The following is a 19,398-nucleotide window of genomic DNA, read 5'->3' as shown; positions in this document are numbered from 1 at the left end:
AGTTACCCATCTGCCATTTTCCCTGTCATTGTGAACTGCTTTTCTGGTAGTAGTTAATGATGCATTAGGCAGAATTAACTTCCGTGGAAATGTCATTTGGAAACTACAGGGAAAAGCACCTTATAAATTGGTAAGATTATTGATAGATTCAGAGGGCATGCTCCCTGAGTATAGGACTCAGCCTGCAGCCCCTCTGCATGCAGGACTCCCAATAGCTTCATTTAGGAGTTCCACACAGAGTAACTTCACCATCAGGCTCTCACTGCAGATAGCTCACTCTTTATTCAATTGACATATCCACTTTTTCCATATAGAGTCCTTCCCTCCCTTCCGTCACCGCTAGATGATGGTAGCAAAACACGTACATACTTGGCTACATCTGCTTGCTTGGAGACCTCTGGAACTAACTTTCTTATGCTTTGTCACTCAACAAACCATGCTTGCTGGGGTAACATCTACTTTATGTATCCTGAGATTAAATCTATACCCTTGATGGTCCAGTTAAATCTCTAATTGTATAGCTCTAACTGTTGTGTAAGATACTGCTATAGCAGGATTTGTTAAAAAGTTATAAGAAGTGAATTGTTACACTATTATTATTTAATTAGAATGTTATTGTTATTCTCTCCAAGGTATGGAATCACATTTCCACCAATCAAAAGTAATCACAAGTAGTCCAATGTTCTTTTTAATCTTTGAACCATCAAGTTTCTTTTACTTTAATTTTCAGCTCTCCCCCAAAAAGGAAAAAGTGCTAAATATAACTTATTTGATTATTTCCTGTTTTTATTTGTGTGTTACAGGCAAATGGACACAGTTTTGTACATATGGAACATGAGAAAGCTGTATTACTACTGAAGAGTTTCCAGAATACAGTAGACCTAGTTATTCAACGTGAGCTTACTGTCTAAGTATTTTTTATAAATAGTAAAAATATGTCTAGCCAGATCTAACGTTCAAACAAAAATTTATACATAGGAAACAAATTTTGCCAATTGCTGGACCAATGGCAAACATTAGTGCCAAATGTATAATACTATATGTTAGTACTGCGCCTCTTGAAAAATGTTAACTATATAAATATGATGTTCATGTGGTTATGTATTAGTTTTAATTGTCAGCCTCTGGCTGTGCATTGGTGCAGTTTCTTTTTTTAATCAAGTTACTTCTCAAAGTGGATTTCATAAACTTCAGAACACAGAAGCACACAAAAGCTCTTTATGAATTCTGCTGTCCATCAAAAATACTGCCTCAAAGTTGTATATATCTTTATAAAGAAAAACATATATTGAGTTGTAATTCCCATAAAATATTTCTATCACCAGTGCTATACTAAAAGAAAGATTATAGAGAAAAAATATTTTCATAGACACCACTAAGAAAGTAAATATTAAATTTGAACTTTAGTATGTTGATTTTTTCAATGCAAATATATATATATATATATGCCTTATAGAAGTAACTGTACAAGTACAGTGTTTAGTGCTGAGTCCATACTAATTAGCTGAATTATTGCAATACAGGGTGAAATACTTCATAAATTATACTTTCAAGCCTGGGACCTAAACATAATAAGTCTAGGCAAAATTAATTGCTTTTGTCTGATCCTTTTAGCTGATTACATGTAAGCTTGTGAAACAGACATAATTTTAGATAGTGTTGTTTCTCAAATAAAAGCAGTGAGTGGTGGTTGGCAGGAAAACCTAATGCTATATTTTTGTGAATTTTTTAATTTATTTAAAATTATAGAGCCCTTTCAATAAACTTTGATTCTCAATTCTCCCACCAGACTATAATACCCCTGAGTAAGGAGGGCCAAATCTAGCCCTTTGTGGGCAGCAGTCCCATTGAAATAAGTGGGACTACGCAGGTACAATGCATCGCTAGTAAGACTAGATGACATTTAAAATATTTTCTCTCTGAGGTGTGCTATATAAATACCAGTAGATAAATCTCAGTGCAGTTCTAAGGGGACAGGAATAGACACAGCACAAAACTACATTACATTGGTGTTATTTCAGTAATCCAAGTTTTAGTAATTCCTACAGCTGACAGCGTGGAAAATCAATTTCTGTGCCATGGATAAGTCTACATATATTGGGTAAATCCTGTTTCCATTCAAGTCAATGGTAAAAAATTGTGACTGCTAATGAGAGTTTCTGAAGGAAATAAATTGAGTATTCCGAATTGGTTTTATTAAATTTGAACATTTTTAAAAAACACAAATCACCTGAATTGTGGCTATTGTAGATTTTAAAGGTTACTATCAAGAACTTTTTAGTTAATTTGAAGTGTTTCTCTATTACTTATGTAATGCTGACAGACCCTGGTTGTCAACAGGCAGGATTGAACTGGGGACCTCCGGAGCTTAGTGCATAGCTAATGCTGTAGAGCAGACTCAATCTCTCTCTCTCTCTCTCTCTCTCTAAGTGGTCTCGCTGCCACTAGATGGGACAGAACATCACCCCCCAAGAGGTGTATGGGTTATACCTACACTAACTAAAGTTTTCCCTCTCCCCTCTGATTAATTTACATATTAATTAGTTTAATTAAAATATATAATTAAACAGCTTTTTTTTTTTTAAGTCAGTTTATGTAATGTTCTGTCTACTATATGGTCTTCTGTTGCTCATTAGATATCGGAGGTGGGGCTTGTTCCCTGATGAATGTTTTGAATTGTCTTATTTGGATTTCATTTATTTTCAGCTGGCATCTAGCAGCTGTTGCAATGTGACAATATGGCTGGAGATTTGGTCAGTCAGCTTCATCACAATGACAAATTGTGGTTCTGAAGCAACTGGGGACTTTGGGTGCATGGGAATGCAGGGTTAAGGCTTTTGTTTGTATTTACACGTTTCTTGGTTTTAAAATGGTGACTGTTCACATCCCCTTTATTATTTGCTTTCCACAAACATGAATGATTACACATCTTACTGCAAAACTGGAAAGTTTATTCCAAACCTGCACGTGTAAGTTCTCACAGAAAACAAATTTTCATTTTGTACAAGTCCTCACACTGGAAGTGCTGCTGCACTCATCCATTCAGGAGGCAGAAATACCACCATGTAACTTATCTGACTACAACTGATCCATACAGCTCTAATTTTAAATATTTACACCCAAATAGTTTGAATTTAGTTATTCTTTCACCTGAGAGTACAGAGGAGATTTCAAATTCCTCTATTCAAAGATATTCAGCAAATAAATTCAAATGAGTTATTCAGTTGTTTACGTCAGCCTGGGGTGCAGGAATGCAGCATCTTTAACAATGTACAGACGCTCCCCGGGTTACGCAAACCCGCATTTACGGAAAAAGTTCCTTAAGTGGTTTTTTGTTTTGTTTTTTTGCGTAATTGTCAGGTATATGTCCTCAACTTATGCAAAATTCGACTTACGCAAGCAGAGCCATAACTAGGGATTTTTGCGCCCGAGGCAAGGGACAGGGCGGCACGTCCAGCTCTTCGGTGGCGGGTCCCTCTCGGAGGGAAGGACTTGCTGCCAAAGGAGAGACTTTCTGCACCCCTCACCTTCCGCCTCACTCGCCTCGCCCTCATTATGGCACTGTATGCAAGGTGTTCCAGAACGGAACGTTTGCGTAAGTCAGGGAGCGTCTGTAAAAGCTGCAGAATTGCAGAGGCCATTATTCAAATTGTCAGCATCATCAGCTATCCCTTTCGTAATAAAACAGTCAAGAGATGCTCACATCCATTCTTTACATGCAGAAATTCACTCAATGTAAACACACTAAGTGTAATACATTCTGTGGGAATTTCATTGTAATTTATTTGCATAGCTCAAATATTTCCCTTGACTTCCCTTGGCAAGAAAACTGAGTAAATAAAAAGTTAGTTTTGAGTCATGTTGTAACATTGCCTACTACATCCCTCCCCTAAGCAAAACTAGAAAACAGAAGCCTGAAGCATGTTACAAAATTAAATATTTTATTTATATAGCACAAAGATGTGGTAGGCTTTTTTACAGAGACAAGTGGGATGACAAGGGTTCTGCCCTCGGGAGCCTACAAACTACATAGACAACATATTGAAGAAAGATGTAATATAACAAAAGCCAAGTGATCTTTTGTGTCACATTTTGTTCTGATGGATTTTTGATTACATACATTGATTATGCCAATGTGGTTTGTAAGCCTGAGTGTTACAAGATACAAGTAGTTTTTTTTATTCTCCCTACCTCTACTCCAGCTCTTTCTTGTCCATTATATAGTCAGCTATGTCTAGAGCTGCATTTGGAGACTTTAACTTCCCCCTTAATTAATGAAGTCTTTGTTGGGAATAAAACTAGACATTCCAGTGGAACCTCTGTCACATTTAAGGCCTGATGCTGCAGATTTTGGAGTCAACGGAAGCTTGGCCAAGTAAAAGAGCTTTTCCTGGTAAGTGAGCAGGAGTTCAGGCTTTTCATTCAGACAGTAGTTGAGCTTCAAGATGCGTCTTCCCCACCTCAACCCCCCAAAAAGCAAGCATGATTCTCTTTGTATTTTGTTGTATTTATATACAAATTGGCAGAGGGGATGCTCATATTTTGAGCAATGAAGGAAGTCTTCATTGTGGCTAATTAGTATGTGGTGTTCTTGTTTTGATGTAACACACTTTTGTCTTTTCTGGAGCGATTCAATAGATGCAGTTAGGAAGTCACGTATTATGTGCATGGATACCTTGGTTCAGCTCTCTTGTTAAACTTGAGATTCTAGGGCAGGTACTGGCAGCAGATGAATAGCATATATATGATATGGCACCCTGGAGTATATTCCATAGATGTGGTTATTTTCATGTTTCATCAATGAGTTCTGAGGCAGGCAGCTGTGATCTCAGAATTGCATATAGGTTCCTGGGTCCAGGCTATTAGCTAGTACACACTACACCATGTGCTTTCATATCAAGTACACAATACCTAAAGCTCAGGAAATTTTTTTTTTTTAGCTACTAAAGAGAATTTTTGACAATGACTTAAACATGGTGTTTTAGAAATAAAACCAGAAACTCCAAATTGCCTTTGGAACTTCTACCCTTTTCAATTTCCAGCTTCCTGTCGGCTTTCAGCTGTGCTAAATTTGTTCCCATGGTAACACTTCTGCTAGCAGTAAAACTGTGACACTGCTTTTTAGGTTTCTGCACAACAAAGCTCATCTAGTGCTCCTCAAGTAAAGGTTAGATTAAAAGTGCAGGGCATTGCTACAATTCCCTTGTTCTGGTTTTACAGCAGCTGTTAAGGAACACAGAATGGTTACTATCACAGCTCACACGGCAAGTCACTGTACAGAAACTAGAACTTATCAGGGTTTCAACTCCCAAGCACCACTATGAAAATGTATAACAAAAGTATCAACTGTATCTTAGCCAAACCTGTATTAGCCAATGCAACAGTAACTCCCCAATCGACCATATTTACAGATAGTCATCTAAAATAGGGCACAACCCACTTTTGTGTTTCCAGTTTTATACGGAATCCCCTATCCAGATTTTTGGGGTGTGGGTTAGTTTCTCTAAGCTTGTTCTGAGCCTAAAGCTCTTCTTTCCCCAGTTGCATCCCACTGGTTGATGCCGCAGCTGGAATTGAGTACTAGCCAACAACCTCTGGCCACAGGTCATTCTCAGAATGGGAGAAATATCTAAAGAGACAAGACCACAGGAGACTCAATTCATTTCCTAAAGAAGTCTCCAGTCTCAATAACAATTCTTTACCCATTCTGTTTTTGTTTTTTATTGTAATTAAAAAATTTAAAATTTCAAGTATATTTTCATTCACTGAAATGTATTTTCTAACAAGCCAGATTTGTAAAAATATATCTGTCCCTTTATTCATCATGATCCTGCTCCTTTGTGCAATTATATTACAGCCTGAGCTACTGCGAGACTACTCAAACTATAACTAAGGCGGCTTCTTGACAGTGTCTCTACTCTATTTATACACAGGGACAATTTTAAGGAAGTTCACTAAATGCCATGTAAATGGTAAAATAGAAAGCTGCCAGCTGTCTGTTGAATTTCCCAGGCTGAAAGAGCACAGGCAGATGTTACGAGGTTTTCTGAAAATGAAGAAACTTGCACAAAATTGCTTTAGCTCATTTGGTTATTTTTACAGCTGCAAACTCATACCACGAGCACTTCCCTGAGTACGAGTAATTCTTAACAGTTCTAAAACCATCTGACCACAATAAACTGTTAAAAACATCGAATGTAATATGTTTAGGAAATCTGCTTGCCACTGCTATTACTATGTACTGCTCACATTACATCTTGCTCCTGCTTGTAACTCTAACCAATCCCTGTTATTCAACTTATGTGGTCAGATGTATATTTTGTGTATTAGTAAAGAAAAAGTAATGATTGAGTTCATTTCACAAACCATAGTTTCTCTTCCTATCCTGTGCAAGTGAACATTCAAAAGAAGCATAGGACCTGATTCTGCCCCAGGATACATGTCCCAACTCCCAGGGAAGTCAATGGGAATTTAAGGTCATATCCATTAGCTCAACTAGCTTTGCAATCTGTGCCACCCATCTTCCTAACTAGAAACGGGTATTGTCAACTTTCTGTACAGTTAGCTTGTGAATGTACTGGGTTCAGCCTCCATTCACCTCGTGCTCAGAAATTACCATGCAAGCCCAATTGGGACTAAAGTAAACATTAATATAACCACCCGTTTGCTAATCTTCATAAAAGGACACAAAATTGCAACCGCCAACAGTGGGCGTTGAATTGGCCATCCAAGAGTAGGATAGACTTACTAGCTTTTCATTTTCTGTGTCTGGACTTTTTATATTTTAAACTTCCAAATGTAAGTATTAAAATAAAATAGTCATCCAGTCCATTTTAGATTTCAAATAAGTGGAATAAAATTATAAATTTTGCTTTTTTATTAAGCAGATTTGTTTATTTCACTGTACTGTAAATATGAGCTAAACATAAAAGCAATGATGCAACTTTCAGGCCAGTAGTTTGGATTGGATATTAATTGAGTTGGTCTTTTTATGACTCCAGTTTTGCTATGCTTAATAAATGGCCTTACAGCCATATGTGTGCAGCACAACAGTGACACCCAGAGGCCAGGCAATGTAACCAGAGCTCCTTTTCCTCAGAGTGGCAGTTTGAATTTTGATCAGACCTCAATGAAATTTCACCTTTGCAAAAGTAAATTATCAGAAGGTATTATTTGATACTTATAGCATTTTAAACAGTTCCTTGTTTCTTTAGAAATTCTTATGAGCATTAATAGCCTCAGACAATTCAAGCAGATATTCTGTATATGAATGCACTCCATTTCATTGCATATAGTATTTACTTGCCCCCTTGTAAAGCATTTAATGAAGAACCACCAACAAGCCACAACAGTGCAGCACAAGAGGCTTGATCTTTATCAATTGGGGCCTTTTAGGCCTCTTTGCTAGCCTAAGTGGGTTTACTCTGAAATCATGGTCAAAACAAAGACTTACGTTAAGTTTTCTACTTGTGAGTACTGTATCCAGTTCAAAACAAACAGCTTACTTTATTAAAAATTTTACCATTTTATAAAAGACATGTTTAATTATGATGGAGATGGCTGTATTGTAATTAATATTTTGAGATAATTGTGATATTGAGCTTAAATTATATACAAAAAAGTCATTTTTGTATGTGTTAAAAAGATTGCTATATTACAGATGACTAACTGTACTTTTCAGTTTAATTACAGTATTGATGTAAATAAAGCTGAATGAAGAAATATTTACTACTTTATTAACATAGATTGTGAATGTATTTAATGGTTTTGCAGTATAAGGACTTACTGAACTTGAAAGCTGCTTCATTTTATGTGCAAAAAGGTACTTTAAAACTATATTTTAAATCTATTGATTCAGTGAAATCAATTATCTTGTTAGTTAATTTGCACATGCAAGTTGTATCCTTCCAGTTTTATTTTATGTATTGACACTAATTGGTAAGGTGCATATTGTGTTTAGAATGCATTTTGCAGATGCTTTCTGTACATAAAAAAAATACAGGGACTAAAACAATGCTGTGCAGTGTATAGCAGAGCCATTTTTCGGCTTTGGTGTACCAACTTTTTCAGTATTTAAAAAGTGTTTTGAATAACATTAAAAAAAAGTCTCTTTATTGTACAAATAATAAAAATGTCACATTATTGTAACAAACTTTTGTCATCTTTTAATATAAGAAGGGATATCAATTATTCAAAGGTAATTAATTGTACTGCTGTGTTGTCTGGCTTATGGAAAGAGTTGTTGGTCTCTATCTAGTTCCTTTTAAACTGCTGGTTAATATGTTGTTTGATTTAATGAGGAAAAAAGTAGTGAAGATAAAGATGCAGTTTTCAAATCTTCACTAAATATTTAACCTGGGGGGATTATGCTTGAGACTCTGCCATTAGTTTTAATTGACACAGTTCGTTTAAAAAGTTCACAGTAAAAAAACCAAACCCATACCAAAACTTGCCTGTATTCTCCCCTCATTAAACAAGTGTTTGAGTATTCTTCTGGTGAGGCATCATACAGTAGAACCTCAGAGTTATGAACTGCCCAGTCAACCACACACCTCATTTGGAATTGGAAGTATGCAATCAGGCAGCAGTAGAGACAAAAAAAAAAAAAAAAAAAAAAATACAGCACACTAGTGTGTTAAATGTAAACTATTAAAATAATTAAGGGAAAGTTTAAAAAAAAAGTTGAAACTGGTTTTGTGCTTGTTTCATTTAAATGAAGATGGTTAAAAGCAGCATTTTATTTTTCTTCTGTATAGTAAAATTTCAAACTGTATTAACTCAAACTTTTGAAAGAACCACCATAATGTTTGTTCAGAGTTACGCACAACCTCCATTTCCAAAGTGTTCGAAAGTCTGAGGTTCTACTCTAAAATTATCGCAACTGTATGAAGAAAAGCTACAGCACCTGAAGGTCTAAAATTCAGTGTCTATATAGAATGTGCTTTGTATAGAAGCTGGAAGAGTGCCTCAGTAATCTAAATGTTAGACTCGATAGAGCTATAAAATGCTGGGTAACATTCATTCAAATAGGGGCAACTTTGGCCTTCAACCATTAGCCTTCCCACATAAATACATTGCCATTTGTTTTGGGGGTTGGGTTGTTGTTTTTTTTTTTATTTGGATGGGGCGATGTCTTAAAACAGTAACACATCTACTCAAACGCCCAACCTCCTTGTCCTTTCCTATTGCTATGTAGTGTTATGTGCCAGCTGTTTGCTGTCCTCCCTCTCCAGAGGGGTTACATTTCAGTGCTGTTGCATGTATTGTGATCATTTATGATGAAAGGTGCTCATTAAATGTAAGACATTAGGGATGGGTGGATTTATTTTGTCTTAATTTTGGACCCACTCAACCATCACTGGGTTGAAAGTTTAATTGGAATTGTTTTTTAATTTTGCTGTTGGATGGGAGATGGGGAAGGGAGAAAGAGAAAAGTGTTGAATGAAAGCATAGTTTATACACACCATACATAATATACAGGATATCCACTTCAGCTGTCTTCTAATGGCATGAGCAGGGTGAATGTGGCAAAAGGTGGCTTTTCTATTCCTAATAATTAGCACAGGATTCTCTTTACCTCATTTTCTTTTAAGTTCAATCTGGGGGGTGGGGAAAATGGGTTGCAATCCGAAGAAAAAGGCTTGGAAAAATTACTTTTGCAAGCCAAGGTAGGTAGAGATGTTCACCCATTGCTAATGTATGTACTGTAGTTTAGTCTGTCAGAATTAAAAGCCACCTGACCTTCAGTACAATACTGAATTCCCTTGAAAATATAGCCTTAAAAACGTGGCAGCTATCAGTCTTCAATACTGTTTGGAAGTGAAGTGTTCAAAGAACAGTCAGTGCAAACCACCATGGGATCAATTTTGATTTAGTCTACAATTTGTTGCATGTAAAAGCCTAAAAAAGAGCAATGTATATACATTTGCATCGCAGTTCAGAGTTGACACACCCATTCCCCCTACAAATTTATCACCAGTGTTGATGCATCTTAAGGTGCCATTTCCAGGATGAATAAACACATTCGTATGTAATATGGCAAGCATATATTAATGTTATTGAGCTAGAGAGCTTGACTGGTACATTAAACTAAACAAAGGTAATGGTTTTTACACCCAACAGGAAACATTTATTCATTACTAGTCAAACAAGTAGAATTCAATCACTTTTGTAAACACATTCTTCACACTCTTTGTAGCACAGTTCATACTGTATCCTTACCATTATTATAGCATTGGTGTGTAATTTAAGGTTTCAGGCATTTAACAGGAGGCAGATAGTGTGAAACACTTACCTATTTGATTAAGAGGTCACCTGCTATAAAGCATTTGGTCCCACAGCTATGGACAATACAAACCTAAGAAAATCAGAAAGTTTACTTTTTACCTTTTATGCAACCCCTTTAGTGTCCCTAAAATTAATTCATAAAAAGTTGTTTTTTTTAAACTGAATTGTAGAAAAAATTGTCATTGTTAATGGTAGTATCCATTGAAATCACTGCATTACAAATAAAGAAAATTAGCATTGTGGTATTTTCAATTGAAATGTTGATCTATGCAACTCTGGAAGAAAAGCTGAGATTTTATGGATGGGCATTTTTTTCAAACATGCAGAGTAAAAGCAGTATTATAAAAATTGCTTTATGGCACAGGCCAGCTTAATCAATAGTTGACAAACAGGAAGGAAGTCAGTTAGAATGGTATATGGCCTTTGAGTTTCTGATGGTAAAAAATCTTGCTTGTATTTTGATCCATAAGCCTAACAAAAAAATAAGTGTACTCTGATCAAGTAGGAATTCGACTTCTTAGGTATTCTAGTACAGCTGCTGTTCCTTTTGCCAAAATGGCTGCTCGAGGAGTGCGGAATGGATTTCCTTCTAGCAGAAGTGTCCTGGGGAAGTATAGAAATAAAAATTATTACTGTCAGTGCTTTTGCTTGTGCCAGCACATTCATACATCATGCACACTTATGGCTCTTCAGAAAAATAAAAGAATCCTGCTTAAAGATGGAATAGTAATACTACATTATGAATTTCTGCTACTCTATTTCATATTGGTCTAATTCAAGTGCTAATAGTATGCCAACAGAGATGTAGTGATGGATAGTTTTGTGTGTACATAATATACACATGTGCCCTGCACTACTGTACTGCTGTACATTTAGGGGAACACATACTTGTTCAGTAAAACCCCCAGCCTCGGGGGCGGGGGGGAGGAGAGGGAGCGTTTATAAAAAATAAATGATAAAATCAATGGGAATAACTGGTTGTAGCACTGAGCTATGCTAAATGGCAACGTTACCTTTTCCCAACTCAGTTGTTATGCACAGGCCCTCAGGTAAGCACAAGTCCTGTCACCAGAGCACAGTCCCATATGTTCCCTTCAAGCCTTCCCTATCACCTAGGGTCTGTGTCTTGCTGAACTAGTCAGACCCTTAGGCCCTGTCTAAATAGGGAAAAAATATGTAGTTTTGTTGTGTTAACTAACATATTAAAATTCTACTCATGAACAGCATTTGTCAGTGCTACATAGGGTAGTTTTAGAGTTCACAAGAAAACTACACTCCATAAGTCTGCAAGAGTCTCACAGCCCATACATTCATGTTCTTGAAAATGTGATTATCCAATAAATCTAAAACAAAGTCACTTGTAACATCCTCAGTCAGAAAAACAAGCATGCTGTTTACTCTGAGAAATTTGGGTGACTCAGCACCTCTTCTCAAGCCAAATCAGTTGTGCAGCAGGTGGTTCTCACTTATGCCACTATGGTAAGAGAACAACTGCTACTTCTATTAGAAAAAGCAGTGCTAGGGTTCATAACTCGGCCATTTTAAACTACGTTGAACTGAAGCTTGATATACAAGCTGTCTGCCCACTTGAGATTTCCATTTCATTCACAAAAATGGTTTAAATTGGTAACGCTAGTGGTAGGCTGAAGAGTGGTTACTGAAAAAGTTATTTGTCCCTGTACGACTTCAAAACCTTAATTTTAAAAAATAAATGTTATTTAATGAATTGCAAGAAGAAACACAGGAACTGCCAGACCAGAGACCCATTTAGTCTAGTTTCTTGTCTTTGTCAACACCAGTAGCATCACAGTGGTGAAATGACCAGCCCCTAGGGCAAGTTTCTATTCAAACTCTTTCATGTAGGGGTTGGATTAGTCCCTGAAGTTTGAGAGCTTATATTCTCAAAATGGCTATCTATTGAATCTAACCGGGAGTTAAAGCACTCACCTGGCATGGAGGAGACCCAGGGTCTCCCACAACCAGGCATGTGCCCTCCATCCCAGGTGAGTGGTCTAACCACTGGCCTCTCTTTCTCACTTCCCCCACCCTGGACCTAAGAAACCTTCCTAATGAAAGTTGCATTGAAACCATCCTTTCCCATGAAAAGCTGTGGTTTCAACTAACTGGCATTTTCTGACAAAAACTGTTTTGTAGAAAAATTCCTGACCAGCTCTAGCGTGTACACACATTTCCTTTTATCAATGTAAATTTGTTACTTTCCACTTTCATCAACCCCCCCAATCTTGTAGTGTGAAAAAAAGTACATATTTGCTCTCAATTTACTTTCTCTGTAACAATCATTTTTTGACTTTTTTTTAAATCTCTTCTCTAAACCAGAACAGTCCCAAATCTTTCATTCTCTCCTCATGAGGAAGTCTTGTTATGCCCCTAATAATTTGCAATCCCCATCTCTGAACCACTTGTCTCTAGATAAACATTGAGATTGAACAAGCAGGACTGAACAGAGTATGCCAGGTGAGGACCTAAAATTAATTTATAAAGTGCCCATATAATTTTTCAGTGTTATTTTTTATCACATTCTTTATGCACCCTAACATTTTGGGGTTTTTTTCTATTTAAACACTGCTGAAGCACACCGAGCAGAGATTTTCATGGAGCTTATACAACTATATCCAGATCTTTCTCCTGAATGCGCAAAGTAATTTAGAACCTACGAATGTAGTTGAGGAGTTCAAATTATTCCTTCCAATATGGGTTATCATACAGATGTCACCGCTGTATTCATCTGCCATCACATTGCCCATTCACCTATCTTTGTTATGAAATTCCTCAGTGGCTTTTCCACTCGTCTACTCTAAATATTGTGTCCTTTGCAAATGATGACACTTTACTAACCCGCCCCTTCCTGATCACTGATCAATATATTAGATACCAGTCTTAGTGCAGAATCTTTGGGCAGCCTACTGTTAAGTCTTTTAACAAATTACCTTTGACAAATGGCCATGGGACAAATGTCAATAAATGGGGCACTATACATGAGTCTGAGGACAATCATCTGTTATGAACAATCCCTGAAGTAAGTAAAGATAAGGCAAGTTAAGAGCAGACCAGCAGCTTAATTCTAAATTTTCCTAAATTGTGGATTTATTAAGTTGGACTAACGGTCAAGTTTGATGCTCAAGGCCAAACTCCACATTCAAGTACCCCTATGTAATGTGAGTTAGCCTCTAATGCAAAGTATAATTTTCATGTTACTTTGTTTGTATTTAATAAATAGATAAATAAAATCATGAACCAAAAATTTCCTGTATTCTCAATTATTCTTGAGAAACTATGAAAAAAATTGCAGCTGCTTCATAGCTGATGACTAGAGGTCAGGCATTTTATGAATTTAGACCAACACACAAGTACACTGTTACTCTACCATTTTCCTTGTGACTAAAAAAAGGCCTAAAAAACAGTTATCAAAACCACGTTACCGTGCAGTATTAAAAAAAAAAGTCACCTAAGATTTACGCAGTTTCCAAGTTCTGGTGGCACTTGAAGGAGGTCATTATTCTGAAGGTCTAAGGTGCCAAGCTTGTCTATCTTCCTTATTTGCAGAGGGTCTATGGATCCAACCTGATTGTTACTGAGTAGGATAGTTTCAAGTGTTGGGATGCGATAAAGAACATTGGGAAATATTTTAAACCTACCAAAAAATGAAAATAAATTCACTTAAGGAATCAAATCAGAAACACAGATATAAAAAATGGGTAACAAAACAGATAATAGTGAGGTGAAAGACTAGATTTAACTGAATTTGTTTAATAATAATCACTCATTAAAGGTACATTTTAAACATGCATTTTTGGGAGGGTGGCAGTAATACTGATTAGTCTATTTCACAAACATAAAAGCAGAATGTAATTTGTATGATGACTGCTCAGTGCTTATGTGACAGAGAACAAAAGGCCAGCAGCACTCATTTTGTAAAACTGAGCGTAGCAATGATGTCAGCCGGACATATTCCTCCTACAGTCTGAGCTAACAGTTCCTGTAAACACATTCATTACATTCCCCAAGCTTAATCCTGCTTGTTTTATACCCATGAAAAATTGTCACCATTCAGATACCAACCCCCCACCCCAAATCCCACTATACTTATGACCACTTTCTATATTAAAACAAGAGCCCTTCATTTACAGACACCATGTTTATGGTCCATGGCACAAAGAAATTAAGTAGAAGCTTCGTTACTTGTAATCATCCAGCATTTTATCCACCCACTGCTCCCTTAACGTGACAGCTGACTAATGCAGCTCTGAAACACTAGTAATGGATGTATGGCACCACACAATTTAAAAATGTTTCAGAAATACTTATTTACAAACTATTTATAGATTCTGCTCAATACTAACAGCTGTATTTCTAGCATAATGCATATCACCCAGTGATTTGGCAAAAAAACAATCACCCCACCATTTTCACAGCTTGTTTTCATTAATTAAGACACAGGCAAGATTTGGTTCCAAAAAGAGTGTTTTCCTTTTAAATATTAATACAGGAAGAACCTTCAGTACTGCTTAAAAACAAAACGGATCCTCACTTAGTCATTAAAAAAAAACAAAACAAAAAACGCAATTAAAACAATCCTGTGTTAAACAGAATGTGCGTTGACTGTCTTAGCGGAAGGAAAATTACTTCCACCCCACAGAATTCTATTAATTTTTTTCTTGTTGGAAAAACACTGAGATGTTACAGATCGAATCAGAGTTCACGATGGGGGTGGCTTTTTGTTTGTTTGTTTGTCTTTGGGGGGGGGGGCAGTCTTTCTTCCCACTCTCTGTTTTTATTCTGCTCTTTTAATGGCAACATTTTCAAGAGTCTTGCTGCAGCCAGGGTGGTCAGACAAGGGGAGTGCTTTGGGAGACTGTTATTTAAAACACTTTAAGCATAGCTTGTGAGAGGCAGGGGCAGGCTCGATCGGAGCAATGGAACCAGCCACACTGGGTTTAGCCGCATGTATTGCTGCCTGGAGGAAGGAATCACTAGGGAAGGCAGGAGGGGCCTGCCATTCTCTGCAGCGTCCAAATGAGATGGGAATTAGAAAGAGAATAAATATCAATCGGAATCTATTTAAATCACTGTTATAAATATATAACTAGCTCTGATTATTACTAAATAACAACTATGCCTCAGGAAACAAGTGACATATATTGCTCCCTGCAAGCACCAGCCATTTGCTGCAGCAATAAGTTCTTTGAAAAATACGCACCATGCTGTGCATGCAGAGGAGTGTATGCCGATAAATCCCATTGTGTTTTGTAAACTGTTTTAAAAGTTGGGGCCCCAATTGGCACCAGCATAGGCAGAGAAAGCTAGCATCTCTATGCATCACAGCCTAGTACCAGGTACCCTGGGGCAGGGGGATAGGAGGGCTGAGGCGGAAGGGACACTCTGGGGCACATGACTTATGAGGAGAGGCTGAGGGAATTGGGCTTGTTTAGTCTGCAGAAGAGAAGAGTGAGGGGGATTTGATAGCAGCCTTCAACTACCTGAAGGGGGGGGTTCCAAAGAGGATGGAGCTCAGCTGTTCTCAGTGGTGGCAGATGACAGAACAAGAAGCAATGGTCTCAAGTTGCCGTGGGGGAGGTCTAGGTTGGATATTAGGAAACACTATTTCACTAGGAGGGTGGTGAAACACTGGAATGGGTTACCTAGGGAAGTGGTGGAATCTCCATCCTTAGAGGTTTTTAAGGCCAGGTTTGACAAAGCCCTGGCTGGGATGATTTAGTTGCTGTTGGTCCTGCTTTGAGCAGGGGGTTGGACTAGATGGCCTCCTGAGGTCTCTTCCAACCCTGATCTTCTATCTGCTACTGAAGAAAGTTCCCTTATTCACTGTTCACGTAGGGCCTGATCCAGCAAAGTGCTGACTTTGATATATTCAAGCAAATTGACATATGGTTTCAATTAAAAAACCTGGAACAGGCACAAGGGACAATTTATATTTTCTTGTAAAACTGATCCTTTTTTAAATGGGCTGAAAATTATATGAAACAAACCAGCACCGAGCAATGCCATTTGCAAAAGGAAAAAAGGAATCAAAATCTATACTTTCACACATTGTGTTCTGCCAAACAGACAACAAGCTGGGCAGGAGTTTGTGTTTACACTTTGGTAAGAAGCAGTTTGCCCTGAAAAGCTCTGCTTAGCAATGGTGTCAAATGTTCAAGCCTGCTCCAAATCATGATAAAGTAGTTTCTTCTTAAAACCATGAGCCACCACTAACTAAAAGTGGGAGATGCAAGCTCATTACAAGTCAAGAAAGTGAAAGGCTTTGGTAGATAGCCCAGGTCTGTAAACCCTTTATCGCTGGTAAAATATGAAGAGTCGAAACCTCCATTGACTTCAGTAGGGCCAGGATTTTACAAGAAATGTCTATGACGGAAACAGGATGAAGCCAGTGACCAGCAGGAAACCCTCAAAAATACCCCCAGACACCCTTTAAAAAAAAAAAATCACAAGTACAGAGTATTTTTCCTATCAGGTGCCCCCCTCCCAGCATCAGTGACAGAATATTCCTGTGTTAATTATCAGCAGATGGAACCAAAGAACACTTGCACCTGCTTAATAAGACATGCAGTGCAATCCAGTTCCTTAGTTAACATATTTGCAGAATGCTTTGAACATTTAAAGTATTTACTGAGGCTGGGAAAGCAGGAAAAAGGTGTTTTTCTCATTGAAAAAACAATTAAACGAGGTAACTAACATCTCAAATTATTCTCCATTGTTTTCATTAGTGATGTGGAAACAAAACTTCTTTACTAGCAGAATCAGAACCCTAATATGAACAGGCTCAGTAGTATTGAGGAGGGGAAGCATTGTCATTTTTATTCTCCCATGCACATTGCTTCAAACACACAAACAGGATTACCACATGATGGTCTTTGCCTAATTCTCATTATATGTTAATAGTTCTATCTGCAAGGGTACTTACCTATTGAAGCAAAGATTTATTATTTGCAGTCTTATCAGTGCTTCCATTTCCTCAGGTAAAGATGTCAAAAAGTTATTTCTGAATTGTAAACAAAGAAAAGCAGCATTCACTACCCTTTAGCAAATTTAAGGTGTTCCAGAAAGCAAAAGTTGCTAGTCTGTCCTTGAGCTGATGTTACTAATATGCTGAACCAGTCAACTGCCTCGTGGGTATGCCAAAACCACAGTTAGTGCAGATGGGCATCAAAATCATTGTTTTCTTTAGCATTTGATTTTTGCCAGTCAGAGAACAGATTTTATCATAAAGACATACCCAAACATTTTGTAATGTGGCATCACTTTCATTTTACAATAACTTTCGGTATGTACGGAGTAGGAATTAAGTAAATCAAATCTTTAATCAAGTCACTGCCATAATTTCAATATTGCATTTATATAGCACTGTAAGGTGTACCCAACATTGTACAATGGTCAGAGTGACATACAAAGATCCATCCAAGTTTATGGACTAAAATAACATATAGTTACAGTTGAGAACATTTCAGTCAAAGTGTGCAAAGAGCTGGCATCCCCCACCCCACCTCTAACACAGAACATATGTACAATGACGTTGCCCAAACCCACCCTCTTTCTTAAAAGGTTTTCAGGAGCTGCTTAAATGAGAAGAGAAAGGGGGCTCGAGGAGACGGAATGGGCCATTTCATATATAGTACTCAAGTAAGGGGGACTAATCAATGAGGGTCATTAAATGTTGCAGTCTTAGACTAAACAAATCTGCCCTCACTCCCTTCCTGGGGCACTCAGCCTGGTTCCCTCCCCATCAACCACCTCACATGGTCTTACCCCATCCCTGCAACTTGCAGCCTAACTCTTCCTCCCACTTCTCCCTCTTCAGCAGCACATACATTTAAACCAGCTTGTTTTAATTTAACTAAGCCAAAGCAAGGTGCTGTGTCTGGCTACTTTTCACTTTGCACTATACCCTGGTAATAAGTGCCAATGACAATTCCACCACCTTGAATGAACACCCTGAGAAGTTACGAAGATTAAATGTGTTTATCTGAATGACAATAAGGTGCCTACTGGAAGTTACTGAAGCCACTACAAATATAGTTGCCCAAGGACACACTCCAAGCTTATTAATCTCTACTCCTGAGGGAATTCTGTGCCAAAAAATTAACAATTCTGCACCAAAAAAAAATAAATAAAAAAAAAATTACACACACAATATTTTAAAATTCTGCAAATTGTATTTGTCAATAAATAAATGTGGCTCCGGCATGGCAGTGGGGAGCACAGGCCACTGGCTACATTGAGGTGGGAGATCACCCTGAAGCTCCCACCTCCCCTGGTACAGGGACTTGGCAGTGAGGCTGCACCTGACCCTGACAAAGTGCAAGGGTCGGGTCTGCCTCAGAAACAGCCCGGACCCCAGCCCCTCTGCACCAGGTGCGGACAGGCAGGCTCAGCCCAGCAGGATCCAAGGGTGAAGGGGCTTAGTATGGGGGGATCCAGGTGTGGGGTGAGAAGTTTCTGTGTGGGAGATCTGGATGCACAGGGGCTCATTGGAAGGAGGGGTTCCGGGTGCATGGGCAATGGCACTCTGCAAGGGATCCAGGTGAAGGTGGTTGGGACCCAGCAGGGGCGTCTGGGTGTGGGAAGATGAAACGTGGTAGGGGGTGTCGGTGTGGGGGGCTCAGTGGGGGAATCTGCGTGCTGGGGGAGTGGGGCTTGATGGGATGGGGGTCCAGGTGCAGCTGGTTGAGGCTCAGTGGGCTGGATGTCTGGGTGTGGGGGCTTGTCAGGGGGTCCAGGTGTAGGGGGGCATGGCTTGTCAGGCTGAGGGTTCGATGGGCCTGCTTAAAGGGGGAGCCCCAGCTGCTGCCCAGGGGACACCGCATGCTGGGCTCCTGCTTCCCCCTGCGATTTCCTTATCACCTTTTCTTCCCCATCTCATCTCCCTCCCCCCAATACCCCATGCCTCATCCTCCCCCCCTCACTCCAGGGGTGCTGGAACAATTTGTATAGTGGGGGTGCTGATAGCCACTGAACCAAGCCGTCGAACCTGTATATAATGGAAACCACTTCAAGCCAGGGGATGCGGCAGCACCCAGCACCTCTAGTTCCAGCACCTTTGCCTCACTCCCACATTCCCCTCCCCCTGCCCTATTC

The 19,398-nt window shown here is 38.5% G+C and overlaps 1 protein-coding gene across 1 annotated transcript in view; it reads right to left on the bottom strand.

The window, feature by feature from the left end:
* Nucleotides 1–10,733: 10,733 nt before the first annotated feature.
* LOC113407428 (leucine-rich repeat-containing protein 40-like) overlaps nt 10,734–19,398 on the bottom strand; it is a 29,247-nt gene continuing 20,582 nt past the window's right edge. Inside the window, exons 13-15 of the mRNA XM_026655937.1 lie at nt 17,228–17,341; nt 13,754–13,939; nt 10,734–10,890 (exon numbers count right to left, since the gene is read on the bottom strand). Coding sequence (XP_026511722.1) covers nt 10,785–10,890; nt 13,754–13,939; nt 17,228–17,341 — 406 coding nt within the window. The 3' untranslated portion in view covers nt 10,734–10,784. The remainder of the gene's footprint in view (nt 10,891–13,753; nt 13,940–17,227; nt 17,342–19,398) is intronic.

The sequence above is a fragment of the Terrapene carolina genome, unplaced genomic scaffold (assembly GCF_002925995.2).
Source record: "Terrapene carolina triunguis isolate 2854851 unplaced genomic scaffold, T_m_triunguis-2.0 Scaffold211, whole genome shotgun sequence".
Lineage (NCBI taxonomy): Eukaryota > Metazoa > Chordata > Testudines > Emydidae > Terrapene > Terrapene triunguis.
The sequence above is the reverse complement of the archived record's forward strand: the minus strand, read 5'-3'. Positions and strand labels throughout refer to the sequence as shown.